Here is a 13,653-nt window from a genome sequence, read left to right as displayed (position 1 = left end):
GATAGTGAAAACTAAAAATGATTTCTCGCTCTCCAAATTAAACAGTGGAAATCCCACCTCAAAATGTTGAATGAAAAAAAAATATTTTTATGGGCAGAAAATTGATGAAAAGTAGCCAAAGACAATTTGAAAAAAGGGGAAAAAAGAACCTGGAAAAACAATTCTCCCCACACCCACCACCAACTATAAAAATATAATGATCAATGAAATACCAGGACTGTTTCTTCTTAATTCTATTAGGAAAATTATCCAAAAGTTTCTTTTGGAAAATCTTTGCTTTACAAAAGTTAAATCCTCAAAAATATATTAGTAAGTGAAAAACATTCATATAATCTCAAACAATAAAATGGCATAAAATGTATATTAAATACATGGCAACCCAAGATATTACCCTCACAGTCTCATGAGAGCTGTCTTAGAGAAGTACACAAAAATTAGAAATCACACATTAACGGTTTACTATCGCTAAGATGTTACAAATTCCCTTCTACTGTAATTCAACTACTATTACAAATTTTTTTCATATGCTAAATGGATCTATATCTAAAGGTTGAAAGCCAGCTACTTCTATGTTCAATCTACCAACTGACTATCTAATAGATAAGATGATCTGGTTTTTTTCTACATCTAACTTAATGGCTTGACATACTGTAGTTGACCTCAGGTTGACACAGGCAGCCCAGCTCAGTGAAGGAGTAACATAAACAAGATAAAAAGACTGCAGAAGAGTTAGTAAAATGATTCAGTGGTGGGTAAAGGGTGGTATTTTGGCTTGTCTCAGATGGTAAATTTGTCAAGGAATGAACATGTGCCAAAACTGATGGCTGATGGTATGTTACAGAAGAAACCGTCATTTGGGACTGCGTGAAAGAGTGATGGATTGCTGCTGCAGGTGACGTCAGAGTGCCCTTCAAGATGCTCTCTTTGTGCTGAATAATAACTCCACTGTATGAAGATGGCAAAGGTATCACATCATTCATTACTGCAGTTCTTGATGACTCCAAAATAGAAGAGAGATTTGCAAAATGTCTGTAATCAGCATTTTCAAAATCCAAGGCATGAGTACTAACAATATTCATAGAAGACATTCCTTCTCTGTGCTTGCTAAAGGATCCATATGTCTCCCCTTCTGAATCCCATTTGGAAAGCCTCAATATGTTCGTTGATGTCAGAACAGCAGAATTCATTATGTCTTCGTTATCACCAATGATTTCTTGTTCTACTGTCCATAGAGAGTATCTCAGACTGTCCCCTTGATTTTCGACAGAGTTTTGTCCTACACTTAGATGATTTCTCGGCGTTACTGTTCTTGGCAAGTTTAATTCTGCTACATTCCACTGAGGGATCGGGGTTGGATAAATTATATCAAGATTGTTCTGAAAATTTTGTGGGAGTGGAGGTGTGGAGTAGCTGTTAGGAGGTAAACTGACTCTGAATTTTGAGTCTGAATGAAGAAGGTGCCTTAATTCCAAAGATAATGTCATTGGAAGGAAGTCAGAACTCATCGCACTGATGCTTTTTAAAAAAACACCTGCATCTATTTGCATTTTACTTCTTGCTTTATCGATAGTATTTGTTACAGCATCATTCGCTGAAAGACTTTGAGACTGCGGTGATCCAAGTGTTCTTGTACTGTTTACCAAACTCTTAACTGGTGTATTGATCAAGAAAGCAGTTTGGTTATCCCTTGAACATGAAGGCTGGGTTCCTGAATGTGTTGGAAGGACAGAAACAAGCTGCTGCCTATTGTTTAGGAAGGTCATGTTGATTTGATCACTTACTATATCAGTTCCAACTTGCATGTGCAAACTATCAAATATAATTAATTTTTCTGTGGAGTTTTCAAGTACCTTATCAAAGGGACTGACCTGTACCCATATAGAGGGTTGACTCAAATGTGCTTCCAGGGAAGGGAAAGGAAAATTGAAATAAAATTCACTGTTGGAAGACATGCTTAGGTTTGCAAAGTTCACTGTTGTCTGCAACTGCGAGGTCCTGCCATTACTTTCTGAAATTCTCTTTGAAAGGCCTGGAATAAACGAACTAAAGATTCGTGTTTCCAAAGCTGATGCATGACTAGAGAAGTTCATTTCTTCAGCCCTGAGACCTAATAATCTAATGGCAGATGTTTGTTCAGAGATACTGTCAGACTTGGCAGGTGAAATAATGGATGGCAATCTCTCTGTTGGGGAAGAAAGCAGTTTATTAAATGAGAGCCACCAGTTTTCTGATGGCTCCTCGGGAAAAACCTGAGATGCTTCTTTCAAATGATAGGAAACAGTCCAGAAACCTGCTGTTAAAGAAGGGGAAATATCTACATATTTTGCTGGAAAATCCAAGTAACCAGAGTCCCAGGAGTTGCCAACTCTATTCATGTTCTCTGGCTCTAATATGGAAAAAGCTGACTCTTCATTTTCATTATTATAATGAAATGCATGTAAATTGTCTTCCAGTACTCCATTTCTGAGGGTCTCACTTGGCTTTTGAAAATACACTGAATGTTTTAAATAATGAGACCAGTAATTGCTATTAGATATAAATATGCTGTCACTTTCCAAATGTCTGTCTGTCAACAACTGTTCATAAACAGGCAGGGTCGTTACAACATGCTTAAATCCTGAGCTTGTCCAGCCTGTTCCTACCACAAGTGATGAAAATGTTAGTAGTTCTCTACTGTGTCCTAGGACTGAATTTGTCAGTTGGATGTCAGGCATAAATTTTGTGTATGTTTTTTTCATGTTTTGAAAAAAAGTTGTTGGGTTTGCACATGGAGTCTCCACAGAGGTTAAATTTGTAATGTCTCCTGAATGATGTTCCTTAATGTGCACAGATCTTCTAAACTGAAATTCACTGTTTGCTGCTAACATAGAAAAAGTTTTCCTATCAGCATTGCCTTCTGCAATTTCTAGGTAAAAATTTTCAGGTGCAAAGTCTAGCAAATCTAGCCTGCTTTTTTGGAATGATGATTTCTCCTCTGTAGGTGATATAGATAAGCTAGAAAGAGAATGATGTCTGTCTTCTTGAATATCAGAGATGATACGATGGTGAAATACAGTCTCACTCCACCAACTCACAGGGTCCAAGATGTTGCTTATATGCATAAAACTGGTTGCACTGCTGTTGGAGGATGATATCCACACAGTTTCTTTTTTGTGTTTATAAGCAGTGCTGCTGCTGCTAATGGAAGAGTGAAACGCTGACTCAGAGTCAGAATGATATAGCCCATCTGCCAAAGTCCGTGCTAGCTCTGTATTAGGACTTCTGCTTTGAAGAACAGGAACTGCTGCATTCACAGAAGGTTCTGTAACAGCATCTGCTGCATCAGAAGTGCCATGAAATGAACTTCTAGAATCATTCAAAATATTTTCATTTCGTAACTGATTCACCACAGTATTATCTAGGTCATTTTTTTCTGTAAAAGCAGCCAAGGTATCATTGCTGGTCTCCTCAGAAGCAGCTGATGTGGACATAGTTGGAAGAAACAAGCTGTATGTGTTTTTTCTCTCTGGGTTCTCATCTGCTGAGCTTTTACTGAAATGGAGAGGCCTTTGTTTCACTGGCCAAATAATTGGGGTTGAGATAATCCCTATGGTTTTGATACCTTCTATCTTTGACTCTTGCTGCCTCTGTGGTCGTGAATGGGAGGATTCAGGTGAATTTCTCTTCATTCTGAAGATAACTGTAGCAGGAAGTCTGAATTCCTGCAGGTCTGTGTGTAGTAAGCCACATAGTTAATGGATTAAAGAAAATATATGCAACTTAACTGTCTGTTCTTGGCTGTCTGCTCTTGGTCTAAAAATCAACTTACCAAGAGTGGAAAATGACGCCAGTTAGCTGAGTGAAAGTTTAATTTGCTTCTACTGTAAATGAATTTGGCTTATTTTTCTTAGTCCTTCCACTTTCTCTTGGGAGTTTCAAAGCCAAAGAAATTACTTAATTGACCACTTTTATTCACACTAACATTAATAAGGCATTCAGTTCCTTCTGTACTTACAAAAATCAGAGTTAACTGCTCATGGTGAACATAGAGTGAGTGGCTCCACAAAAAGGAAAAAGCACAATTTGGAAGAAATTTTCAGTATTTTCTTCTTAATTCTACAGCTTAGTAAATCCAAACAGGCTGAATTCAGTAAATTCTTTCACACTGTCTACTGTACTTCCTGATCGCCACTGTACAAGAAACGATTTGCCAAGAGAAAAAATACTCCAAGAATTTTAAATCCTATAGTAACAACTGACGCATTTGGGGAAAAAAATCAACAAACAAACCCACAACAACCCCCCAGATTCTAATTCATTTCTGTGGAGCACATTGAAAAAATAAATCTTTATGAAAGATATCTTTAAGCCTCAGAAATCTATCTCTGTGTTGTTAATAATGTTTAACAACTATCTTTAACAAACTAATAAATATTTTAGCAGCACCTCACAAAATGATGCTCCGTCTCTAGGAGACAATGATATCATAGAATTTGAGAAAACCTCAAAAGAAATCCCTGCTTTTTTCCTGTGCTAATAATAGGCTCATTTACTACCTTATTTTTTCCCTTAATCTTTCTAAATGAAAAGTAAATGACATCTGATACTGTCAACATTTTCCCTAGTAAAGTCTGATCCAGCTCTTCTTGAAGTCAGTGGAAAGATTCCTGTTGACTCAGTGGAAGTGGCTTTGCTCCATAGGAACGATTCCACTTGGCTCCTGCACCTGACTAGTGAGGAACAGACAATCCCAGCATACTACCACCCCAGCTGCACAAGCGGGAGCTACACAGTGCCTCATAATCTGCATCCTTAAAACATTTCAATAGCATGGTTCTTTTTGGACCCTTTTTAAAAATCCCTCTCCCTTCCCTCATTCTTTGCATGGGTAAATACAACAGGTGAGTGACACAAAGTGAGTCCCTTTCGTACAAGAGCCAGGTAAACATGATACAAATAAACACCAAGTTTGGTTCTGTTCTTATTTACACCATTCTTACATGATCCAGTGAAATTACTGCTGATTTATTTCAGTGTAAATGAGATCAGAACCGAGACATGACCCTTGACATTATGATAGTATGAAAAACACACCTTAAAATACAATAAATTTGCTCTAGACACAGTACAAGGAAAAATGTAACACAGGATTTCTTACCATTGTTTGGCTTATCGTTTCTATTAGTATCAGGCATGTTAGTGGTGACAGTGGGTGGTGTAGGAGTAGTAGCATTTACAGTAGCTGGTAATAAAGATGAGAAAGAGGTGAACTTGAATGAAATATGAATGTTAATAAGGTAAGACAAAATGGGAAAAACGCATGACAATGTAAAATGAAACCATTTACACACAATGCCATAAATGTTAAATAAACATTATTTTTTCTGCACAAAGTGATGAATGGATATGAACTGAGGTCCCAATCCTGCAACCTTCAGTTCCACTGACTTCAGTGGGAGTTTTGCCAGTGTAAGTTTTGCAAGATCAGTCCTGTACTGCTTTCATAAACTCAAAATCCTCTTATGAGAGCTTCAGATCCAAACAGCTGTGCAAAGACCAGAAAATAGATCTTGTAAGTTCTAAGATGCATGCACTTAGAATATTGCTTGCGAAAAGAATAACTGTCCCTACTCAGGGACTGAAGATGACAAACAAATGCAAAACTAAAATGCCCATGTAAGGATTCAGTTAACTCCACTGAACTCCATACAATGAAGAGAATTAAAATCAGCCTTGGAATAATAGAAGTGGAATATGTATTCTGAAAGCTTCATGTAGGATCTCAGCTGTACTGTTCTCACTGACACTAACAGGAGTCACCCCACACATCCCTGGCAAATGTTTCTGAGGAGAACCAGCTAGAACACTTTTCAAAATCAGAGTGAGGAGCCAAAACTGCAAATTTTCCCCACAGCAGACTGGGAGGGTATACATGCTAGAGGAATCCAAAAGATCATGCCACTAAATTTTCTAATAATAGTTTAAAAAATAATTTATCTAGCAATTTCCAGGGAATGCAAATCTGACATTTATTTTTTTCCTGAAAACTCTTTTTAAAATCTGAAGTTTGGTGCAGTATAATCTCACAGTGTTAAATGGTTGTTGCAGATTTTGACCAAGAACCAACCTGGAAAGTTAAGCAAGTGTATTTTAGGGAAGAAATTGTATTTCTGATTTTTTGTGAGGTTGTTTTAGCTAGTGTTTTGAGTCTGAAATTCATAAACTTAGGTCTCATCTTAAGGAGTAGGTTCATGTTCAGGTTTCAGTGAAAAAAGAAACTTAGAGAAAGAAGGAGGAGTTGGACACTGCAGCAAACAGGTTCTAACTAGGAAAGTGACACCCTATAATACAAAAAAGCTCTTCTTCCATGAAACTTCAGAGCTATATTGTCTGAGAAACAAGTTGTTATAAGGCTTCTTACTGATTGTATCTTCCAGCCAATGATGTTAAAGAAGGCATCTTCCAATGAATGAAAATATTTGCTAAGCATAATGGAGAAAACAGCTCTTTCATCAGACTGTGGCTGACATAACCTGGCATCTACAAACATTGTTACTGGTGCTATTGCACAACACACAACAAACAAACAAAAAAGGAATCCAAACTGGCCTCTCAGTTTAAAATAAGATTGCAGTGCTGACAGAAATAGACAGAGAGACATCTTTTTCTGATTTTCATTATTATGACAATAATGATGATGATGATGAAGAACAGGGTAAATCTGATCTGCCACTTCCAAAGTGACAAACACAGAACACCAGTGGCACTTTACTGAACACTTTTCAGAGAAGGAAAGGGCATTACCTTCATGAAAGCACTCATAGCCTTTATTGAAGATGTGATGGTCTAAGAAGTTAAAAGAGGCAAGTCTGAAAGGTAGCATCTTTTATTAGAGGCAGTATCTTCTACTAGACAAGTTAATAAAGCTGGAAAAAAGGATGAGGCTTTTAGAAAAGCAGGCTTCTTTCACTGTAAGTGTGTCTGTTTCTGCAGCCATTAGCTGACCTAATGAAAGATATTCTCTCTCCTTTCACACCATGCCATTTTGATAGAGGAAAACAGAGTTCTTCCAAGAGAATACATAAAGTTCTTTACATGGTGGCCATATTATCCTTTACATACAAAACGACAGTAATTGTTGCTGTCACATTTACCTAAGATATTTGAGTAGTAGTATTTAGATCATATTGTGCTTTGTGAATATGATGTCTGAAAATTACTGTTTGAAATCTGATTATGGCATTTCACTTTCCCTGTGGAGACCAGTAAAATATGCTCCAAGAACCTGAACCAAATTTACCTCAGGAAAATCTGGGAAAAGTACATTGAAGACTGACATAGATCTCTTACTAGCTTCCCAAGCAGCGCACGTTTTCCTTTTTGTTTTTAAGCCAGGTCTGATTTACTTGTAAATGTTGGTTTTGAAAGAGTTCTGAGAATTCCTCCTCCCCTTTTATATTTTATTCTCTTCTGTCTCCTTCTTCCATCATTCAGCCTTAAAAGAGTTACAGAGCCAGACATGTACCAAAGGTACAGCAGCTGCTGTGATTAAAGTTTAATATAGCATGCCACCTCATTAGCAGGTCTGTGTTCAGGAAGGAACATTGTGGAAATGGGCTGATGTTGTTCATGTCAAGCATTTTTATAGAACTTCAGCCTCTAAGCAGAACAGAAGGAATTAACTGTCCTTGCATGTCCAATGATTCACACGGATTCACCTATTCTTTACATTCAACTGAGCTGACCTTTAAAGACACCTAATGAATTCTTCTATGTGGGTATTTCTGAACTATTAAACCATCACTAAGTGCTGTAACAAGTGTTTCATTAACTAGTAGCTGCTGGATTTTGCAGTTTGATGTTACAATTTTTACCTACTAATCTCAAAGTATCTAGTCTCAAAATAGCTTATTGGAAAAAAAATGAGTAACAGTCAGTTCCTTTATTTACAGATGTACCCACTTCTTATCCTGGTTAATATTTTACTGTCAAAATGTGCAGGAGGAAAAGAGATGGAGAAAGAAATGAAAGCAGTCGATTAATTCAGTTTTGATATAATGGAGACTATTTGGAAAATGTACTATCAAGGGAGTGATCACATTTTTTCCACATATTGCATGTAGAGGACACCCACACACTTGATGAGACTAAAGAATTCCTTTCCTTGCTATTTTTTATTGCAGTTCACCCAGATTAAAAAACCCAAGGAAAATGAAAATTTCCCAAAGATGAAGATGTAAAAATGACCTGGGCTTCTTACCTTGGCAAAGGCTTCCCAGGTTTGCACAACTGGTTGGTTCAATTGTAGAAGAGGGAATTAGGTATGAGCCTTTAGAAGAAGAAAGTAAAATAATTAGAAAGGTTTGGCTACTGGGCATAAAACTATCATATCTCAAAATATATTATACTTTTCAGTGACACAGTCTTCTTCCTAATTTCTTTCAGTGGCAAAACTGATACTGCCATTTGCCTATAAGACTTATGTGTTTTCATTTTCTGTTGCGGCTGAGGGATCCATAAAAACCCTGCTGACTTGCCAGGTACAGTCACTTATGTATCCCGCCCCAGTTTTCTTAGCTTTCTCTAAATAACATGACATCGAATGCCACTAGAGTGTACTCTGTGAAATGGCTTTAAGCAGAGGGGTCACTATGGCCATGGGATTCATGCAATCTTCATGAGTAGTAACATGCACCTTGGAGAAGCAACCATGTTCCACTGCTGTAGCACAGGTTACCCACCACATACTTCTGAGTAATCTGCCTGTGACTGACACCAACCAGATAAAAGGCAATTAAACTTGTTCCTTTGCCCAGGGCGTGGGCGTGATTAATATTCTGGTATGCATGATTTATAAGCAGATAATGTTATAAGTCTGTATCTCTACTGAATTATTCATTAACAACATGCACATACTTAGATGATCTGGAGACAAAACCAGGGCGTATGAGAATGACTACAGAAAAAGAACTGGTGGAACTACATTAATTACACCTATCCCAGCAGTTCAACTGCAAATACAGCTGCTTTTGCACCCTGTGTTGAAAATAATGGGTCATAGAGCATGGCACAATCTGAACCTACTGGGAGTGTTGCCCTTTTAGCTTTCGCTTTACCACTTCAGAATCATACTGATCCAATGAGGTTCTCACATGAAACATTGTGTCCTTCCATAAAATTAAAGAGCTACTACCCATCAGCTGGTAGATAGGGAAGTATTTCCTGTGATGCAACAACAAAGATAGAGCATGGAGCCTTGACACAGAAATCATGTCACGCCACACATACCATTACATGTATTGGTGACAAAAACAGGGCAGAATTTAAAACATGTGATCCTCAAAAAATATTAAAGCTCAGCATTTTTTTTTTTTTTAATGGATTAAGAGATACAGGCAACTTCACTTCCTTGGTACACTTCCTATGGACTCCAGGAAGGATGTTCTAAGCGAACGTACTACCTCCTGAGTGACATTTTTTTTTTCCCAAAAAATATTTGCTCATGTTAAACAGTCAATATCGAAACGTGCTGTAAGTTATCTCCTCTTGGTTCTATATCATGAAAAGATCACCTAAAAGTTGGCTTGGAGAATCTGTGGATATTCATATGTTCTTCTGTGAGAATTTAAAAAAAGATTGTGATTTGGTGAAACTAAAAAAAATCCAATCCAACTTTACAAAACATTTAAGTCAGAAGACTGTTGTATTTGGTTTGCATGGCAAGGTTTGGGTAGCAAGGGCGCTATAGGGGTGGCTTCTGTGAGAAGCTGCCAGAAGCTTCCCCCACGTCCGACAGAGCCAACACCAGCTGGCTCCAAGACAGACCCACCACTGGCCAAGGCTGAGCCCATCAGCAACAGCAGTAGTACCTCTGTGATAACATATTTAAGAATTGAAAAAAAACCCCTGCACAACTGCAGCCAGAGAAGAGAGGAGTGAGAGTATGTGCGAGAAACAACTCTGCAGACACCAAGGTCAGTGAAGGAGGAGAGGGAGGAGGTGCTCCAGGTGCCAGAGCAGAGATTCCCCTGCAGCCCGTGGTGCAGACCATGGTGAGGCAGGCTGTGCCCCTGCAGCCCATGGAGGTTAGCAGTGGAGCAGATCTCCACCTGCAGCCCATGGAGGAGGAGCCCACGCCAGCACAGGTGAATGTGTCCGAAGGAGGCTGTGACCCTGTGGGAAGCCCACGCTGGAGCAGGCTCCTGGCAGGACCTGTGGCCCCATGGAGAGAGGAGCCCACGCTGGAGCAGGTTTGCTGGCAGGACTTGTGACCCCATGGGGGATCCATGCTGGAGCAGTCTGCTCCTGAAGGACTGCACCCCATGGGAGGGACTCACGCTGGAACAGTTCGTGAAGAACTGCAGCCTGTGGGAAGGACTCATGTGAGAGAAGTCCATGGAAGACTGTCTCCCATGGGAGGGAACCCACACTGGAGCAGAGGGAGAGAGTGAGGAGTCCTCCCCCTAAGAAGGAAGGAGCAGCAGGGACATGTGATGAACTGACTTCAATTCCCATTCCCAGTCCCCTGCTGGACGGGAGGAGGTAGAGAGTATCGGGAGTAAAGTTAAGTCTGGGAAGAAGGGAGTGGTGAGGGGGAAGTGTTTTAAGATTTGGTATTATTTCTTATTATTCTACTCTCATTTGATTGGTAATAAATTAAATTAATTTTTTTCCCCAAGTCAAGTCCATTTTGCCCATGAGGGTAAGTGGTGAGTGATCTCTCCCTATCCTTTTCTCGACCCATGAGCCTTTTGTTATATTTTCTCTCCCCTATCCAGTTGAGGAGGGGGAGTGATAGAGCAGATTTGATGGGCACCTGGCATTGAGCCAGGGTCAAACCACCACAACTGTGTACTTTAAAGAGGAATATTTTCACTGAATATATTCAATAAGCTTTTTAAAGTTTTAATTGGGTTGAATTCTGGCCAGACTAGACTTTCCCTCAGTGTCCGCTAAAGAAAATATAATGATTTGGATGCAAACAGATACTTGGCATAAGCTGCTTTACGAAGCCAAGTGGCATGGTCACACTTTGTGTGGTATATCTCACTCCAAATGTCTGAAACTCAGACATCTGTATCTGCTCGTCACACTAGATTTTCTTTATAGTCTGTGGAGAGGAACAGGCACTCCTACAGCAAAAAATCTTCTGACTTCACTGGGACATCTTCTCCCATATGAGATGCACTGACCTTTGGAACAGCCTTTTTCATTCTACTATTCATGAACAGCACTGAGGGCAATTAGCTCAGCCTGAAACATCATTCAGCTGCCTAAGGGAGACAGATCCCACCCTGAGTTAAATCTGACAGCGAAATCAAGAATTTTTCTGGTCTTTAGGAATGAAGGTCACATACAAGGTGTACATGAAGCAAATGCAATTGCAGGCATAGACAGACATGTGGCCACGTTACCCTTAAAATGAGTAGATCATATAGGTATAGCCAGTGCAGGCTCCAAAATAAGTACCAGAAGTTGATTAAATGCTCGTCAGTTTGCCTGCATTGAGTTCTGAACTGGTGTTGTTACACCACTATCGTTACCTAGGCTACTTGTTTTAAAATTAGCCTGGATAGCCAGCCTGTGTACATATACCTTTAAATGCAGGCTGTGCGACGGTACACCAATAAAAACAGAATTCTGTCAAGTCTTACAGAAACACCCCACCATGATTACACAGCTGTGAAAACATTAGTTTAAGGAATAAACTAGGAGAAGGTAAAACTATGAAAAGATTATCTGGAACAATTTGCTAGTGTTTTTATGCTCTGTAAATCTACTTGTAAAAGCTTTGTCTGAGAAAACATGAAAATATCACCCCTTGAAAAATGTAGGCACTGTTCAGGCACAGGTATGTTGAGATCACTGCTAAATGCTTGGTTTGTTTTTTAAGTTACATGCTGCTTCCTGAGGAAGCATTATCGGAGCTGTGCAAAAACCTCTTTTCTGCATAAATCCTTCTACTGCTGCTAAATGAACCCTAATCAGTGAAGAGTCATCTCCCCACTGTGGTTGATAGCCTGACTCATCAACTTTCCTGTTGAAGACTGGTTTTACAATGAATGCTTTCATTCAAGAAGATGAAGGGAAGAAAGTTCTAACAATTCCATCTCTGGGATTAGTAACCATTTTGAAATGGCACTGCACCCAGTATTTTCTTTTAGGAAATACCCTGGTTCAGGAAAGCCTGTATCATAGGGGGTGATTTAACACCTTCAAAAAAAAAAAAAAAAAAATAAAAAGACTGACTAGTGAGTTAGTTTTCTCATAGGCTTAGTTAGAGAAAATAACAATGCTTATATACAGATACATTTGAAGTGGCTTGTATAGACATCTGTGCCTAATATACAAATGCTAAAATACATTTTCTAAAATAATGTTCTGCTGTAAGGAAACCCATTGAACAATGACATTCCAAGGAATAAAGCTGTGGAATGAAAATAAGTGTATCGTTTCTATGACCACAGCTGTGATATTACATTTGTGTCACAGGACTGTACAGTCTTTAACAAAAAGGACAAGACCCGTACTCCACTCAAAATTAAATGAGACCTCAACGTTCACAGATGTCTTAGCAGGTTGTTTAGTAAAAGTTTTGTGGTAGTCTTCACAATGTAATGGTATAAGAAGAGTAAGGTTTTCTGCTAAGTTATTTACTGTCAGATCAGTTCATACTGATGCAAAAGCAACAACTTTCTTGTCCAGAACACCTTCATTAGTCAAGGTCAATGTTCAGATCAGCCTTTTCTTTGTTCTGGTCAAGGGGTGAAGGCACTTAGTTGCTTGTGTTTTATAGAGGTGTTGCTTAAATTTTTTTAGCAGAGGCATGCTGAGAGCTGTCCCACTGAGTCTAGCTGTGAATGAGTACCTATGTTTTGGTCTAAGTAAGCTAAAGCAAGCAAGATGGGTTTTTTTTAGCCACCTTAATCCCTCATGAGCTATTGGATACAGAAACTAGCATGCCTTAATGATGCCAGCTTCTGTTTCAAACTAGGGATTTTCAGAGCGCTGGCAGATGCTCTGTCAGGAGATGCTTATATTGACTTTATTAGTTTAAACATAGTTTAAATAAGTAGTAATGTGTCAGGGGAGCAAGAAGGCAAAATTGGAGAGGACAACATTAGATATGAAGAGACCCCACAAGGTTCAGAAAGAAACAATATTTGTAACTATTTACTTTGACTTTTTTTGTTTAACAAATGTGTATTTGCTACAATAGGAAGGCTCAAACTCTGTGGACATGGAGTTTGATAGCAACTAATTTTCACAAGCATCATATGTGTGTGTATATGCTACTCCTGGCTATGATTCAGATTTTCTCCCATGCATTTTATAATTATCCAAATATGTCTAAAGTTGTTACTAACCAAAACATTCTTTTTTAAGAAAAAAGAAGACTAATAATACTGGTCCAAAGTCACAAAGATTTTACAGTTTTGATTATTTTTCATCTGGAAAAGTGTTTCAGTAGAAAATTGTCAGCCTGCTGTAATAACATATACATACATAAAAATTACATCTGGACACTTATGAGAATAAAGTGTCTGAGCCATGAAATGAGAACAGATTGAACAATGTATTGAAATTTATCTTTTGGAGAAATCTACAGGAAGACAGACCTTCAGTAATTACCAATTAAAAGAAGGACTGATAATATGTCATCAGGAAGATAAA

The 13,653-nt window shown here is 38.6% G+C and overlaps 1 protein-coding gene across 2 annotated transcripts in view; it reads right to left on the bottom strand.

Moving 5' to 3' along the window:
- The window catches only part of ADGRG6 (adhesion G protein-coupled receptor G6), a 113,655-nt gene that overhangs the window by 49,714 nt on the left and 50,288 nt on the right, over positions 1-13,653 (bottom strand). The window contains exons 5-6 of one of the 2 annotated variants that reach the window (XM_074862697.1): positions 8,240-8,308; positions 5,138-5,221 (exon numbers count right to left, since the gene is read on the bottom strand). In XM_074862697.1, coding sequence (XP_074718798.1) covers positions 5,138-5,221; positions 8,240-8,308 — 153 coding nt within the window. The remainder of the gene's footprint in view (positions 1-5,137; positions 5,222-8,239; positions 8,309-13,653) is intronic. The other variant, XM_074862698.1, reaches the window with a different exon arrangement.

This window comes from Strix uralensis, chromosome 3 (assembly GCF_047716275.1).
Source record: "Strix uralensis isolate ZFMK-TIS-50842 chromosome 3, bStrUra1, whole genome shotgun sequence".
NCBI lineage: Eukaryota > Metazoa > Chordata > Aves > Strigiformes > Strigidae > Strix > Strix uralensis.
This window is presented reverse-complemented; position numbering and strand designations above follow the sequence as displayed.